This window comes from Amblyraja radiata, chromosome 16 (assembly GCF_010909765.2).
Source record: "Amblyraja radiata isolate CabotCenter1 chromosome 16, sAmbRad1.1.pri, whole genome shotgun sequence".
Taxonomy (NCBI): Eukaryota; Metazoa; Chordata; class Chondrichthyes; order Rajiformes; family Rajidae; genus Amblyraja; species Amblyraja radiata.
The window spans coordinates 13,681,239-13,699,421 of NC_045971.1; the positions used below are offsets into that span (position 1 = coordinate 13,681,239).

The 18,183-nt window shown below is 42.3% G+C and overlaps 1 protein-coding gene across 17 annotated transcripts in view; it reads left to right on the top strand.

Annotated features, from left to right (window-relative positions):
* tanc2 (tetratricopeptide repeat, ankyrin repeat and coiled-coil containing 2) overlaps nucleotides 1–18,183 on the top strand; it is a 438,455-nt gene that overhangs the window by 175,745 nt on the left and 244,527 nt on the right. For 16 of the 17 annotated variants that reach the window (XM_033035116.1, XM_033035119.1, XM_033035120.1 and 13 more), the window contains one exon: nucleotides 352–534. In XM_033035116.1, coding sequence (XP_032891007.1) covers nucleotides 352–534 — 183 coding nt within the window. Of the gene's footprint in view, nucleotides 1–351; nucleotides 535–11,083; nucleotides 11,230–18,183 lie in introns of those variants that run through there. The other variant, XM_033035132.1, reaches the window with a different exon arrangement.

Sequence of the window (18,183 nt, forward strand, 5' to 3'; positions counted from 1 at the left end):
TTTTTCTCTAACAGCTTGTTAACAATCATAGGCATTATTATCCATGTATTTTACCATCAACGTCTTTTAGTTGGAAATTTAGATATCAAAAGCTTCTAAATGGATCCAAAACCGTGGCATTTGTTATTGTTGTCAGTGTCTGTGTGGGAAAGGCAAAGTTGTTCTGGCTAAATCAATATAAGTATCAACAAGTCTAACAGTTGTCAGATATTGACAAGGGGAAGTTTGCAGCAGAATGAACCCTTTTGTAATCAGTCCACTACCTCCTTGTTGCTTTTTTTTTGTGACACAAGTTAAGTAAAAACATTTCAATTTTTTCATGCTAAATTCTTGTTCTCTTTTTTAAATAAGGTGGGTCCAATACAGAAAACGACTGTGCTTTTGAACCAGATTACGCTGTCCCGTCTCTCCCAGTTTCGGAAGGAATGCAGCATATTCGGATAATGGAAGGAATGTCCCGCTCCCTCCCCTCTTCTCCACTACTCACACACCAATCTATCAGTGTCCGTCTTCAACCTGTGAAGAAATTAACAGGTAACATATTAATTTGCTCAGTAATGCAATGTAATGTGTTAAACCCATTTTGTAATTTGAAATTGTATCATGTAGATACCAGGAATTTAGTTGTGAATGTTATGCGTTCTTGAGGAGTTTTACCGTGGCAGTTATGTTTTAGAATGACAAAAATTCTAATTCTGTTATTTATATCCATAGTTCTGTTATTTATTTGCTTGCATTTATTACAAATCACAAATTGCTCTTGCAAAGAAATTGGTGATCTGCCACTTTAGACCATTTCACTTATTCTGGTGAAAATATGTTCACAATGCTCGCATGTTGAGAGTTCCAGGAATGAGATCCAGTGATATTGAAGGACTGACAAAATATTTCCAAATTAGGTTGATGTGCAAGTTGGAGGGGGGCTTGCAGATGGTCATATTTCCATACACCTGCTGCCCTGTCCTTATGATAGAGGTTGTGGACTTGGCAGGTGCTGATGGAATAGCCTGGGCAAAAAAAAAACTGCAGTGCATTTTGTGGGCGGTGCACACAGCAGCCACTGTGAACCATTGGTAGAAACAATGATTGTGTAGGTTAGATGATGGTATGCCAATCAAATGAGCTTCAAATTGTTGGAGTTGCACTCATACAGTAAATGGACAGTATTTCATAATACTTCTGGCTTGTGCCGTAGATGTTGAAAATACCTTGGGCTGACAGGAATTTGCCACAGGAAACCAAACCTGTGATTTATTTTATAGCAACTGTTTTTATATGGCTGGTCCAGTGGAGATTCGGATTATTGGTGATGTGCTCAGAGAAAGTAATGCCTCTGAATGTTAACAGAAGGTTGTTATATACTATTTGGAAATTGTCATTGCTGTACACTTTCATGGTAAAAATGTTATCAGCTGCTTATCAACCCATTCCTGAATATAGTCTTTGTCTAGTTCCTGTAGTTATGGATTGCATTATTTGATAAGAAGTTGAAAATAGAATTGAAATATTGTGCAATCAATTCTATATCTGACTTTGTCAAGGAAGATCATTTACACCTAAAGAGGTTTGGGCTCCGAATACTGCCCAAAGGACCTGCAGTGATAGCCTGGCTGGGATGACTGACCTCCATTAATCACCGCTGTCTTTCTTTGTGTGCCATATGTCTTTCGTTCATTGGAGTGTTTGCCACTTAATCCTCACTGGATTTAGTATTCCCAGGGCTGATGTCCACAGGTTCTAACAAAATCAAAATTGTACATAGGTGAGCAAGTTATAAATGAATAAGTGTCGTTTGATAGCACTGTTGATAAATATGAATATTTATATCCATACATGAGGCTTGAATGTATTTTGATGATTTAGATGAATGAACAGGTTGTATAATACAAATAACAGAGGGGAAGAAACTGTTCCTGAGTCTCGTGGTGTGCGCTTTCAAGCTTCTGAATATTCTGCCAAAAGGGGCCAGGTGAGAAGGAGGAATGACTGGGGTGGGAAAGGTCTTTGATTATGTTGGCTGCTTTCCCAAGGCAGTGTGAAGTGTAGATGGAGTCAATGGTAGGGAGTCTGGTAGATGTGATGGGCTGGGCTGGGCTATATCCCCAACTCTGCAATTTCTTCAATGTGGGACAGACCATGCTGTGATGCAACTGGAAACATGGTCTCTGTGGTGCATTTGCCCAAGTTTGTAAGAGTCATTGGAGACATGCGGAATTTTCTTAGTCTTCTGAGGTAGTATAGGCATTGGTGTGCCTTCTTCAATATGGTTGGACCATGACAGAACATTGTAATATTGACTCCAAAGAACTTGAAGAAAATTGGAAATAAAAATACAATGTTGGAAATATTCAGCAGGTCAGGCAACACATACGTACGGATAGAGAAATGGAGTTAACCTTTTGGTTCAGTGACATCTATTCAAAAGATTATTGACTTGAAACATGAGCTCTTTTTTTTCCTCTCCATGAATGCTGACTGTTCCTGCTGAATATTTCTAGCATTTTGTGTTTTTGTTTGCCGTCTGGCACCATGAATATGGAAAGGAATATCAGAATAATGTTAACTTTCATCCAACTGCTTATGACTTGAACATGGGCAAATATGCCATTGTTAATTCTGCCCTGCAATTTAAAACCAATGCATTTGACTGTAAAGGTTGAGGCATTTACTGTTCCAATTCTGAAAGTTTTGACATTGGTTTGATTTTTTGTCCAGTGAATTTGGAGAATTTTACCAAGGTGGCACTGGTAAGTGGGCCAGTATTCAGAAAATTAGAGGAGAGCAGAAATCATTGGTACATCAAGTACCAGATCTGAGCAGCTAATCTTCAAGCATCCATTCCCTCAATCAGCCAAAGACTCTGCAATGCACCAAAGGTGATGATGATTTTTGTTACCCATGTCTATCTTTATGAGAGATTGCTTCCAAGATGTAAGAAGTAGTCCATATATTAAAGGATTTTGACATGGACCATTATTGTTAGAGCCTGTGTGTTAATTCTCAAACTTTATGTTTTTAGCCAAGTTAGTCCCCTCGCTCTGCTTCAGAAATGTGTCCAATTCTGGACAACACAGATCCAAGAAGTATATATTACAGGAGGATTTGAATATTGTTCGAAAATTATTGAAGGCAGGTGTCAGATAAAATTCTGTTTAGAACAACGCGTAGCGTTTGATATGGAGTTTAAAAATGTAGATTATAGACTCTACATGCAAATAAAATATGTATGATAATAAAAACTAAAACCTGAAGAGAAATGTTGGCAGTAATACTTTGAATGATTTAGGTAAAGTATTGAAATGATTTAGGAGAACAAATAAAGGCAGAACAGTGAGGAAATTCTAGTATTTCATAAGGCCATAGTATTATCATATTTAGAATACTGTACTTTGAATTGCTGCAGTGAAGAAATGTTATTGCAATTATTCAAAATGAACAGAAGACAGCAATTGTAATGATTGAAGTGTAATGATTATGATGAACAATTGCATAAATTGTGCTTGTCACTGAAGGTGGAGAGGTGATCTGTTCCTGAAGGGACAAGATAATGGTGATTGTGAGATGCTGCTTTTCCTTGTCCATAATAGAGGAGCCAGAGATTGTGGTACACAGGACTAGATAAATACTAAATTAGTCAGTTGAAACATTATTTTGATGAATATATTTGGGATGAGGTGAATTTAGACTCATTATTCTTAAAGCTGTTTAGCACCGGAGATCTATCTGCCTTGTTTCTGGGTATATTGTAGACTGCCATTGATTATTTTTCTCTTAGATAATTTCTGGTCCTGATAATTTTTTTAAATTATGTTGGGGCATGTAATGTGAAATAAAATTATCTTCGTGTACAGATTTGGGACCACCAGAACTAGTTTAGTTTAGAGATAAAGGAAACAGGCCCTTCGGCGCACTGGGTCCGCGCCGACCAGCGATCCTGGCACATTAACTCTGTCCTACACCCACTAGGGACAATTTTTACATTTACACTAAGCCAATTAACCTACAAATCTGTACGTCTTTGGAGTGTGGGAGGAAACCAAAGATCTCGGAGAAAACCTGCGCAGGTCACGGGGAGAACGCACAAACACCGTACAGACAGCACCCATAGTCGGGATCGAACCCAGGTCTCCAGCGCTGCATTCGCCGTAAGGCAACTCAATGAACTATTCAAATTAAAATTATTCTTGATTTGGCAAAACTAGGGGATATTTTGCTATTTTGTGCATCTGGCCTTGTGTTCTTTGAGGAATCTCTGTATTTCTTCATGAGTTACCTTGCTTCCTAAAAGTAAGGTTACTTTCATGTTTCAAATAAAATGTTAATCTTAAAAGCTTTGCTTGCATAGCAGCTCATCTATAGGTTTCATTGTGGGTCTGCATAGAGAAGCTGAAATGCGGAGCCATAAATGTTTCAGTGCAGTCATTTTCTCAATACTGTCGCAGCAAGAAGGAAAACTCTCAATGTTTTAACTTAACGAAGTGTGTTCTCCAAGGTTAATTGCTTGCAATTGAGGCAAATTTATTACAAATGATTATTTAAAATAGTATGTAGAAAATTAGTTGCTAAAAAAAATTGATACGGCTTGTTGTCCCCAGAGAATTTATTTCTGAAAATAAACTCAATGTCATTTACTCTGCAAAAGGCACAGAATTCACATACATGTCATAAGTAATTTATTCATTTTGGACAGTGTTCAAGGTGAAAAATTCTTCTTAAGGGCAATGAAAGATGGAACATAATTACCAGTCTTACTTGCAACGACTCAATCATGAAAATTAATTGGAATTTCCCTCTTTGTAATATATAAATAAACACTTGCAGTGCAAACTGTATTTAAAAAAGTGCAGCAGAAACTAAAAAGTAAAATTGCTGCAAACGTACCAACATGTCTTCAATGTTCAATTTCCAGTCTATTTCTATTCCAGTACAAGGCAACTTGACATGGAATGTTGCAGAATTCTAAGTTGTTCATCTCTTGTATTAAGTAGTTATTGAATTCTAAACCATTGTCAGTTGCCTATAATGAAAACTTATCAAGACAGACTGAAATGAGCAGCAATCGGTAGGGGAAGATTCTATATTTCATTGCAATAAAACTCTGATAACATTTACTATATTCTAATCTTATATTGCCAGCTTGAATTATATTATTGTGATATACTTGTGTAACCTTACAGTGGAAAATGTTGGTTGGAGTATTGGATATTTGCTACTTTGTAAAGTTTTATTCATTCTTTGAATAAATGTATTTGAGGAAGTGGCAAGGATTTAATTTCAGTTTTGTATTGGATTAGTGCTACAAATGTGCAGGCTCCTGGCTTTATATATTATTATATACTGTCTGGCTATGTGGCGCTGCCTATTGCAACAGCTATAATAGATTTCCCCAGAGCCAATCTAATTTAATGTTATTATTACTTGCTCCAAAACTGTATATCAATGAAGCACCTTTAATTTGCTCTTGGAATGAGCCTGGTGTTCATTAGTAACAGTTAAAAATAACTCAATTTGGCGTTCTAGGTAACCAACACTACTGGATATATCAAGTAATATGGCCCTGTCACAGAATGGTGTTGAATATGTTCAGCTGCTCCCATAGATATACAACATGATCTGGTTAATGCGCTTTTTACAATAACATCTAACTGAAAAGCTGTGAAAGAAATGGATGCAATAAGATGCTGGTAGACTCCAAAGGACAATAGCATTTTGGCATATTCAGCTGATCTCCTTCAGTACATAAGAAAAAATGTAAGTGTAAGATATTACGGCTTCAGCATGTAGATAGGAACACGCACAGGTTTTCGGTACACGCTATTGCCATTGTGGGTCTTTATTTTACAAAAGTACACTGCACATATTCACAAGACTGATAAGATATTGAATATGTCACGTGACACAAACCATACCATTCTAATACTCAGTCCTTAACGTTACAGTTACCATTATATACACTACACTGCTCTCTTCTTAGAAAGTAAAATAACTTGTAAATTAGACAAACAAGAATAATTTTATAAATTTAATCTGACGACTGGTTTACTCACTCTTTCTGATCTCCTGAGTGGTTTAGGGTGAGCGTCGGGTTGTGGTTCTAAAGGAGAGTCAAGTTCAGAATCATTTACCTCTGTCTCCTCTTTCTTTGGAGATTCTGATTTTACATTTGAACTTGGAATAATACCAAAATCTGACAGATCTACTTCTTCATCTATGCTTTGCTCGTGTACCGGTTCATTCCGTGCTGGGATCATATGGTTCATGCACACTTCTAACACGTTCTCCAATTTCTACCAAGTACCTCCTGGTACCACACACTTCAACTACTATTCCCACCTCCCATTTGTTTGCTTTTGGGGCTGAGAACCTGATCATGTGTATTGAACCTACGTTCTTTTTGACTTCCACCATAGTTACGTTTCTGATCAGATTGTTTGCGTTCAACCTTAGGAGATGGGTTTGGTAGAACAATACTCGGTCTAGTTCTGAGCCTTCTTTTCATGTGAAGTTCAGCTGGCGTATACCCTGTGGTTAGATTGTGGCGTGGTACGAAATTTCAGTAAGAAACTAGCTAGCCGCTGTGACAACTGAATTTTAAATTCCCTTCAAGAATTTGTTTCTTGAGAGCTCCTTTGACTATCCTGACTGACCTTTCGGCTGCACCGTTAGATGCTGGATGGGAGGTTGTCACTAAGATATGCTTAATAATGTTTGGAACAGTGCAGCAAGAAATTGGGGGCCATTGTCAGGGACGAGTTTTTCCGGTAATCCATGACACTCAAAGATAGACCGCAATGTCTATTGTTCTTTCTGTTGTTGTGTTTGTACCCATATGTACCACCTCAATCCACTTTGAGTGCCTATCTACCAAAACAAGAACATTATTATTCTCGTGTTCACAAAAATCCACATGAACCCTCTGAAAGGGTCTTGTAGGCCAAGATCATGTTTGCAAAGGGGTTTGGACAGGCCTACTTATACAACTCTGACAGGTGCTATATTTGCTTGACATTGCTTGTATGTCATTGTCCAATCCTGGCCAATACATGCAACCTCTGGCTGTAGACTTCATTCCCACAATACCTGTGTGTCCATGGAGTTCTTTAAGTAGTCTTTGTCTTAAACAATTGGGTACTACTATTCTGCGACCTCATTTAATACACCCTTGCTCACATGACAGTTCATGTCGTCTATTGTGATAAGGTTTTAGTTCATTAGTACATGGAGGTTATGGTGCCCCGAAATGGGGGGACTATGTATAAACACTGCTGTAATTTCTACATTGTGAAACCAAAATGTATAAAAATGGCTTTTATTAAAACCTGACAATGTGCACTTCTTCTTCCTCATGTCCGGCCATCTTCAATATCACATCTTTCCGATCGGTCAGTGACGGTTGACGGTCGGTGGTTGCAGAATTGGCTACTTCAGTCAGTCACTGCGGTATAGTTTCTGTCGTCAGCATTGCCCGAGATGTGCCACGTGGAGGCTTGTGCTTGCATCCCCATGTGCACTTTAACCACATGTGATTTATTTTTCTATTGCAAATCTCAAATTGTGGAGTACAGAAGCAAATAAATAAATGATGGGTCTTTGTCCCAAACATTATGGTGGGCACTGTATGTACCAAACAAACAACACCACTTTCGACCTTTTTTAAAAAAGTAACTGGCCTATATCTGTATATGTATTAAATTATTCTATCAATTAACCACATATATTTAACATGATATACCATTATTTTTTCCAAAGCTAAACATATACAGTAAAGATTGGGCATTACCTTTATTCTGCTCCTTCTTTGGAAGGGTTATCGTGCACAGAACTCAGTCATTGTGGTTCTATACCTCTTGCCATGCACTGACATGGAAGCAGGCGCTTTAACCCACCAAGTCTGTGCACACCATCAGATGCTCATTTACATTATCCTATTTTATTCTCCCCACATTCCCTTCAATTCATCCTAGATTTTTCCATTCACCTACATTCTAAGAGCGATTTATAGTATCTGATAATCTACCCATTTATTGGTCTTAAATGGGAACAAAGCATAATTGGAGGTAAGGCAACAGCTCCATACAGACCGCACCCGTGGTCAGGATCGAACCTGAGTCTCTGGCGCAATTCTACCGCTGCTCCATGGTCCTGTCCTTCTAGTATCTATTATTCACTCACAGACTAGGAGCAATTTACATAGCTAATTAAACTTCTAATCCACAGGTCTTTAGGATGTGTAAGGAAACTAGAGTACGTCACCTAATCACTGGGATAATGTACAAACTCCATACAGAGAATACCAGACATCAGGATTGAACTAGGTAGTTAGAGCTGTGAGGCAGCAGCTCACTTAACTGCACTTCTGTTGATTTCATTGTTAAATTATGTGGTGAATTTAAGTTTGCTAAGGATTGCCTTCAGGCAACCCATTCTCATGTAATGTTAAGCCCCTGTCCCACTTACGTGTCCTTGACACGCTAATTACGCAACCTCGTGGTCGCGTTGAGGCGCGACGGTCCGACGAAGGTCGCACAAGACTTCATTCGCCCGCACCGCCGTCTGGAGTGCGTGCCGTCATTTGCAGATGGACACAAAATGCTGGAGTAACTCAGTGGGACCGGCAGCATTTCTGGAGAGAAGGAATGGATGATGTTCCGGGTTGAGACTCTTCTTCAGTCTGAAAGAAGGGTCTTGACCCGAAACGTCACCCATTCCTTCTCTTCAGAGATGCTGCCGGTTCCACTGAGTTACTCCAGCATTTTGTGTCTATCTTCAATTTTCTTGGCCCCGCTCTGGAAGTAGAAGTAGGGGCGGATCCGGACCGCAACAGCCGTGAGCCCCAGGCCGAGCTCGGCGATCATTTGACTGCTTCTGCTGCTGTTGGAGGTGAGACGTTGCGTCGCGCCAGGGTCTTGGGCCTGTCCCACTTTGGCCGTCAGTTATGCGACAGGCCGTTGGCGCGCAAAGATTTCGTTCACTACAAAAATTTCGGAGCCCCGCGCGATGTCGCGCACAACTACATAACCCTCCGCGCTTCTCAGTGGGACCGGCCCCGCACGGCCACACGATGTCCTGCGCCTCAACGCAATGACGAGGTAGCGTAATTTGCGTGCCAAGGACACGTAAGTGGGACAGGCCCGTAAGTCATTCAAGAACTTGTACATCAAGTCTCTCAATTCTCCCAAGGACCCTCCCATTCATGGTGCTGCTTGCATCTTTAGTAACCCCAAAATGCATAATCCTATAATCAACCCTGTAGCATCATCCTTAGAATCCTATTGTCAAGGTAATTTTGGATCTAATTTACCTTGGAACCCATGGGCCTTTCCCTAGTATTGCATGTGAAACTTTTCAAAGGCTTTACTGAAGTTCATGTGAACCGCATCTACTGCATTGCCTTCATCAATACACTTCTTTATCGTACAATAAAATATTTCAGAATGGTCAGACAGAATCTGTCCTCAATGACGATAGCTGATCTGCTCCTGCCTTTTCAAGTGCTAATACCTTCCAAATACTGTTGGGCTCACAGGGCAGTATTTAACAATATTATATCTGCCTGCCTACTTTAAAAGGGGGACCACATATGCTGCCTCCGCCTCCAAGATACCTCACTTGTGGCATGTGAAGATTTAAAAATCGCAGTCAGAGCCCCAGCAATCTCTTTCCTTACCTCTCATAGCAGTCTGATAAATTTCATATGGTTTTGGGGATTTATCAACTTTTCTGCCAGCTGTTATTACTACCTGCTCTTTATTTATGAAAACTCGTACCAGAATTTCACTTTTCTCTACATTGAATTATCCAATTACAAAGTCTGTTTAGTTTGGAAATACTGATGAAAAGTATTTATGTTTGGACCTCGTCTATATCTTTTGGCTCTCTGCATGGATTGCCTAATGGGTTCTACTCTTTCCCACGTTATTCTTTTGTACTTAATCTTTCCCTGGTTATTCTTTTTGGCCTTCAGATTAATCCTGTACACAAATAATATTTTGTGACCCAACTTTGCCTTCCTAATCTTTGAGCCCTTTGTTGCACTTTGTATAATCCTGACAACCCTCTCCAGTCTTTAGTTTGCTAAACCTGCCTGTGTATGCTTTTTTTCCTCTGCATCCTACCCTGAGTGCTCCAGTGTCCTACCACATCCCAAAGATGTACATGTTTGGAGGTTAATTGGCTTTGGTAAATTTGTAAAATTGTTATTAGTGTGTAGGATAGTACTAGTGTACGGGGTGAACGCTGGTCGTCATGGACTATGTGGGCCAACAGTTTCTCTAAAGTCTAAATATTGGGACAAATAATATTGGAGAATCCAAATTTTCTATTTAATTCTATTTAAATTCAATGAAATTTCTAGGGAGTGCAGAGAATTTAACCGCAATCCAATTCTTGGATGGTGTTATTGCAGCTGGTACTGATTTGTTAAATGTGATATCATTGTGGTTATATGCCTAACTCCTGGAAAGCAGAGATTACACACGTCTTTGAACTGGTTTTCATTCTATTGCCACGTCAGTTCATATAGTTATGGTCAGATTGGTGTCGGTGATCATTTTCAAATTTTACACTTTTCTGATAGTAAAAAAAATCTGCTGGTAGAGCTCATTGGTTCAGGCAGCATCTGTATAGGGAATTGGACCGACAAAACTTTAGATCGGGACTTTGGACAGTGTAAAGAAGGATCCCAATCTGAATGTCATCTGCCCATTTACCTCCACAGATGCTGCCTGACCTGCTCATTTCCTCCAGCAGTTTATTTTTCGCTCAAAATTCCACCATCTGCAGTCCCTTGTCTCCATTTTATGAGAGCACTTGGACTTCGGTCATCCGTTATTTTGTGGTGTGTCTGCGGGGCTGCCAGTTGGCAGAATATGATGTGAAGATAGTGCAGTCTTTTTGGAAGCAAAGCAGCTGAACCAGTTGGAGTCTGTTGGTGCCATATAGGGATTTTTACGCCACGATTCTAAAATCAGGCATGAATGTAGTGTGAAAATCCTAACATAGCAGGGGCTTATTTAAAGAAGGTTGTCAGTCTGCAGCCTTTGTCAGAACACTGTCAGTAGTCAAGATTACTTCAAACAATAGAGAGAAAATAACAGTTTTCCTGCAGTCTTTATGCTGCTGTGGGAGTTAATAGTGCTGTTAAGATTTAACGTTTCAGCAGTTGCTAGCCTGTCAACCTTGACTGTGCACCGATGCTGCAAGAAGCAAAGGGTTTATTGCAGTTAGAAGGTAAGCATGATCATTTGTTTACTGGAAAGAAGAGGGTGTCAGTTATCAAGAACATTGCTTAGTTTAATTATTTTGCAATAAAAATGGCTTTCTCAAAAGTGACTGAATTGTGTATTTACCTAGAATGAATTGTAGTACTATTTGCAAAGAATCTTTTGGCTTCTTGCTCGTGTGATAAAATGTCATGTAATGTTAAGCTCATTGATATGACAATGTCGTGTTGCAGCTGTCAGTAAGAACAATATTTTCACCAGCGAATCTAAAAGATATAAAGGGAATGTTGATGGTCACCCAACTGGCAATTCTTGCCTTGTGAACTGTAGATAATCTTAAAGTAAACTGATGCTCCTGCAGTTGTATGTTTGTGAACTCCAAATGAAAATTAATTCTCTCAGTCATTTTGTATGAGTCCAGTATACCTGACTGTAATTAAGTCTGATCCTGGGAAGGCAGTAGCTGAATTACAGTACCCAGATCTAGTCTCTTCACAGCTTAAGAATAGATATATTCATGAGATTGGCAGTGCACCAAAGTTTCAGGTTGATTTTGAGGATGAAAAGGGAAATATTTTCTGTGGAATGATTAAGAAAACTGACCTATCCTCTAATACTTAGAAGACTGCAAAACTGATCGATTGTGGGACTAAACTTGGTAGATGCAGGAATGATATTTTCCCTGGCTGGTGCATTTGTAATCAAGAGTGACAGTCTCAAAGTTAGGGCCAGCAATTCATGATGGAGATGAGTGGAGTTGAGAGGGAATCTTTAGCCAGGTACGAATAAATCTTTGGAATTCTGTGCCCAAATGGCCGGTGAAGGCTGTGGCTGAGTATATTCAAGGCAGAGATTAAAAGTTTTTTGGATTGAAATGTCATCAAGATATTCAGGTTTAGCACAGGAGAGAAGGAGGTGGTCTTGTGAAGCACATTCAGGTGGATAAATTCCCAGAGCATGATGGGATCTTTCCCAGCTCATTGAAAGAGGCAAGTGAGGAAATTGTATGGGCCTTGACGAAGATCTTTGTGTCCACTCAAGCCCTTGGTAAGGTGTAAGGAATCAGGGCAGCGAAACGTGCCTACGCGGGGAAAATCCAGGGACACCTCTGTGACACAGGAGACACCAGGAGGATGTGGAAGGGAATCCAAACACTGACGGGGTACAAGGCAAGGCAGCAGGTAACTGACACCGACACTTCTCTCCCAGATGAACTGAACAACTTCTTTGTACGTTTTGATGCAGCAAACACCACACCCAAGGGGAGAGCCAGCCCCTGCTTACAAACCGACCAGCCAGTCCTGACCATAGACCCGATGGACACACGGAGAATCCTGTGTAAGGTCAACCCGTGGAAAGCAGTCGGACCCAACAACATCCCAGGACGTGTGCTCAAGGAATGTGCTGAGGAGTTAGCAGATGTGCTAACAGACATCTTTAACATCTCGTGTTCAAAAGGGAACTGCAGATGCTGGAATATCGAAGGTACACAAAATTGCTGGGGAAACTCAGCGGGTCTGAATAAGGGTTTCGGCCCGAAACGTCGCCTATTTCCTTCGCTCCATAGATGCTGCTGCACCCGCTGAGTTTCCCCAGCAATTTTGTGTACCATCTTTAACATCTCCCTTAGTCAAGCCATTGTCCCCACATGCCTCAAAACTTCCACAATAATCCCCATAGCGAGAAACCAGTTGTTGCCTGCCTAAATGACTACCGCCCTGTCGCCCTGACCCCAATAATAATGAAGTGTTTTGAACGCCTGGTGAAACCCCACATTACTGCCAGCCTCCCCTCATCGTTAGACCCCTCCAGCGTTCTACAGAGGATGCCATCTCTACCACGCTGCACACAGTACTCGCGCATCTGGAAAACAAAAACACATACGCCAGAATCCTGTACATTGACTTCAGCTCAGCATTTAACACCATCATCCCACAGAGACTTGTGGAGAAACTAACCCTGCTGGGCCTCAACACCACCCTGTGTCACTGGATCTTGGACTTTCTGACAGAGAGACCGCAGTCAGTCCGTGTTGGCAAGAACACTTCAGGCTCGATCACGCTGAGCACCGGCTCCCCTCAAGGCTGTGTGCTCAGCCCGCTGTTGTTCACATTGCTCACACATGACTGTGCTGCCAGATTCAGGGACAATAAGATCATAAAATTCGCGGATGACACAACAGTGGTGGGACTCATCAGCGGAGATGACGAATCAATGTACAGGGAGGAAGTAAAACAACTAGTGGACTGGTGCGGCAAAAATAATCTAGAATTAAATGTCGACAAAACAAAGGAGATGGTTGTCGACTTCAGGAGGGCGCAGCCAAAGCATACACCCCTCAACATCAGTGGCACCACAGTGGAGAGAGTGGAGAGCATTAAGTTCCTCGGTGTGCAAATTACAGACAGCCTCACCTGGTCCAGGAACACCACTGGGACCGTCAAACGGGCCCATCAGCGACTGCACTTCCTGAGGAAACTAAAACAGGCCTCACTCCCCTCCAACATCCTCAGGACTTTTTACAGGGGTACGGTGGAGTCTGTACTCACGTACTGCATAAACACGTGGTACTCCACCTGCAACTGCTTGGACAGGAAGGCTCTGCAGAGGGTAGTGAGGGGAGCAGAGAGGATCATTGGCGTCTCCCTACCCTCGGTACAAGAACTGTTCCAGAGCCGCTGTCTGAAAAAAGCTCAGAGAATTGTTAAGGACAAACTGCACCCCCTCCACATACACCTGGATCTCCTGCCATCAGGCAAGAGATATCGCAGCATCAAAGCCCGGACTACAAGACTGCTAAACAGCTTCCTGCCACAGGCTGTGAGGCTGCTAAACAGTCACTCTGTACTCACAGTCACCTGATTCTGCGGCTTGGCACGGACACTTTAATAACTGGCACTGGCCACTTTAATAACTGGCACTGGCCACTCAAATCAGCTGTCCCGGACATTTTTATGATTGGTTTTACTGTATTTTAACGTTGTTGTTTTACCTGCTTTTAACTATTTATACTGTTCCATCAGGGACTGGATTGTTTCTAGTGTTGTTATGTGTGAAATGTTTTTAATTTCATGTGCGATGCTCCGGTATTCCCTGGGAAACGTCTTTTCATTTTGCACTGTACAACTGTTGCTTGCAAGATGACAATAAAGGTTGATTGATTGATTGATTGGTTTATATTATTAGAAACTCAAAGGCGTAGCATCTGGTGACAAATTCAAACAATAGACAATAGGTGCAGGAGTAGGCCATTTGGCCCTTCGAGCCAGCAACGCCATTCAATATGATCATGGCTGATCATCCCCAATCAGTACCCAGGAACATGGTTCCTGCTTCTAGCGTGTCCAAACCCTTTATAATCTTATATGTTTCAATAAGATCCCATCTCATCTAAATTCCAGAGTATACATGCCCAGCCGCCCCATTCTCAGGATATGACAGTCCCGCCATCCCGGTAATTAACCTTGTAAACCTACGCTGCACTCCCTCAAGAGCAAGAATGTCCTTCCTCAAATTAGGGGACCATAATACAGGGCTCGAAATTAACGGTTGCCCGGGTGCCATTGACCACTCAAAGCACCGCCGGGCAACCTAAACACCGAGTCATTTTGCCCGGCTTGGCAACCAGATACTGGTTTGTACCGAAGATAGACACAAAAAACTGGAGTAACTCCGCGGGTCAGGCAGCATCTCTGGAGAAAAGGAACGCAACATTTTGTGTCGGCGGTGACGGCTGTATTGCGTGGGAAAGATACTAGGTGCGGGGTGACGAAGGGTCGCAGCGAATGACGGGCCCCGAACAACGGCTCCATCTCCTCCTCCTCCTGCCTCCCGCCCGCCCTGATAGCGGCCGGCGCTTTTAAAAAAAACCCTCCTGCACGCCGAGACCGGGAGGGGGAGGCCTCAGCGTGTGGGAGGGTTTGTTTTTAAAGCGGTTATTGCCGTTAGCGGGTTTGCAAGCAGCGGCCGCTATCAGGGAGGAGGAGGTGATGGAGCCACTGTCGCGGCCGCTGTGCGGGACCCGTCATTCACTCCGACACTTCTGAAGCAGCTGCACCAAAGATACTATAGCTATAGGATCTTTGAGCTGCACCGCTCGGCCCCGCACCTTGCTGTTGGCTGGCGGAGGAGGGAGGCGGTGGCGAGGAAATCCCAATGGCCAAGGCAGCGGGGCGATGTTGTCCAAGGAGCGCTGACCCTCATTCCTCCATACCTCGCCCCCCTTCTCTCTCTCTCTCTCTCTCTCTCTCTCTCTCTCTCTCTCTCTCTCTCTCTCTCTCTCTCTCTCTCTCTCTCTCTCGTACGCCCCCTCCACCACCCCCCCCCCCCTTATCCTGGGACCCCTCCTCTCCATCCCGCACTGATCCCCATTCCCGCCTCTATTCAGTCCTCACTGACATCCCCTGTGCTCCCCTCCCCATGTCCCCCCCCCCCAATCTATTCATCCAGCGCTGATCACCCTATCCACCTTGCATTAATTCTCATGCCACCCCCCCCCCCATCCATCCTACATTGGTTCCCCAATTCACCCTGTACTTACCCCTTTCCCATCCATCCTGCACTTCTCATCCATCCATCCTGTACTGATCCCCCATCCATCCTGTACTAATCCACGCATTCATCCCGTACTGACCTACCCTCCATTTACCCTGCACCTTCCCCTCATTCATCCTGTAGTGATCCTCCATTCATCCTGCACAGACCCTCCGATCCACACTGTACTGACCCCCCCCCCCCATTCATCCTGCGCTGATCTTCCCCCCCCCCCCCCCCCATCCATCCTGTACTGATCCTCCCATTCAAGAAGAATGGGGGGAACAGTCTGAAGAAGGGTCTTGACCCGTAACGTTGCCTATTTCCTTCGCTCCATAGATGCTGCCTCACCCGCTGAGTTTCTCCAGCACTTTTGTCTACCCCCATCCATCCCGTACTGAACCCCCCCCCCCACTGACATCCCCCGTGCTCTCCCCTCACAATTTTACTTACTCCAACCAACACGTACTAATTCACCTGCCTCAATCCATTCATTCTGCACCGACTGCCTTCAAACCTCCCCCCCCGCCATCTATTCACCCCGCACTGATTCACACACACCCCCCTCCCTGACCCTATTGTCCTGGAATGTAAATGAAAATTCTTTTGGATCATTTAATTCCTTTGTTACCTGGTCTCGTTTTAACTCTTATTCACATCGTGTAAGGCAGGGGTTGGCAACCTTGTTCTGCATAGGGGCCAGGTCGCATGACTGTGAGCGGATGACGGGCCACATCTATCACATATACACATGGATCCCACCCCAGATGGCAGGCAACAAATCATGTCTTCACATAGATACCCGCCCCTTCGAGGACGCCACCCGGATCACTGGTCTCTAGTTACGGGTGCTCATGAGCATGGTGGAGATGACAGAAGTCTGCGGGCTGGATGATTACGGGGGAAAAAAATTGCCTGCAGGCTGGATGATTTCGGGTTATGGGCCGCATTCGGCCCGAGGGCCGTAGGTTGCCGACCCCTGGTGTAAGGTTTGAAATAGAAAATTAGTCAAATGATTTGAACAAAGGTGTGCTTATTTTTTCTAGCTTTTAGAATTATATTACTCTGTGAAAATCTTAATAGAATTTATTATAAATTGGGCTCTAACATGTATGTTGGATTATAATTAAAAAGAAGCTTAAAAAGAAGCTTCTCATTACCTAATCTGCATTTTATTGTTAATGATAATTTCATCCCTCATAAAACTTTTCATTTGAGACTGCCATCAATTTATTTTCTGCTTATTCTAAGCAACTGAAACAGTGGATAACCACACATTTCTCCGTATTCAGATGGTGTGTGACTACACAATTCACTCAATTATAACCTGCTCCATCTGCGTCAGAGATTTATGTCTTCGGGGGGTGATGATGTAATTTAGCTGCACAAATTACGGCTTGACCAGCGTCATTCAGTTGCTTTGTCTCGGTGACTTGTACATGTTATTCCACCTGGAGTCCTTGGAATGAGAAAGCTCTTAGGTCATCAGAAATCTGTGCAAGTACAGTTTGTTATTTTATTGAAGGGCATCTCGTATTTTGTATGCTGAGAGGACCAGAAATGCAAGTACTTATCTGAACGTTGTAGGAATTGTTTGGTGTTCTCTCCTCTACACTCCCTTTAACTTTTCAGGATATGGCAGGTTCTTGAAGTTGAAAGTGCCTTGGTTTTCGATCATCGATCACTCCCAGGTTAAATTCTCATCTTCTTCTTGCGCATGGTGTGCACCGCCTAAAGTTGTAGGTCAACATGTTTTATTTGATCTATTTGTTTGTGCACATCGGGTTGATTGCATTAGTCGAAATAGGGTGGACCATGTGAAGGTTGCAATCTCCCACCCCAGTTCTCACCTCGAGTTATATCGAGAGTTTCATTTGTTTCAGTTAAACACTGACTTTCCAGTGTCTGGACACTGGAGGTCAGCGGCTGGATTCTTACAAAGTTCAAGCCTCAACTGTCTGTTGTTTAACTTTTTTTCTTTACAGACCAATATCTTTGCTTGAGAAAGGACTAGATTGTGCTGGCTAATACCCCTGTAGGTCAAACACCGGAACAGCTGACGGTTGCCTCCACCACTGGACTCGTCATTGACTGTAGCTGTGAGGATCCTGATGCACTTAGCTTTATGCCAGGAAGGGTTGCTGTAGAAATCTTGATCAAATTTATTTGAAAAGGATCAATGACCCTGTAAAAATAGATATAAAAATAGAATTTTACTTGAATGTATCATTTAAAATTAAAAAGTAGTGTTCTGATGTGTTTTGATTAATATTTATTTGTGCGTTCTTTTATTTTTTTGTGATCAGTTTTGTTAGTATTAAATGTTTCTGAAGTCAAGTCAAGTCAAGAGAGCTTATTGTCATGTGTCCCTGACAGGACAATGAAATACGAGTCATTTGAAAACTTTTATAAAGTCTTTTACGGATGA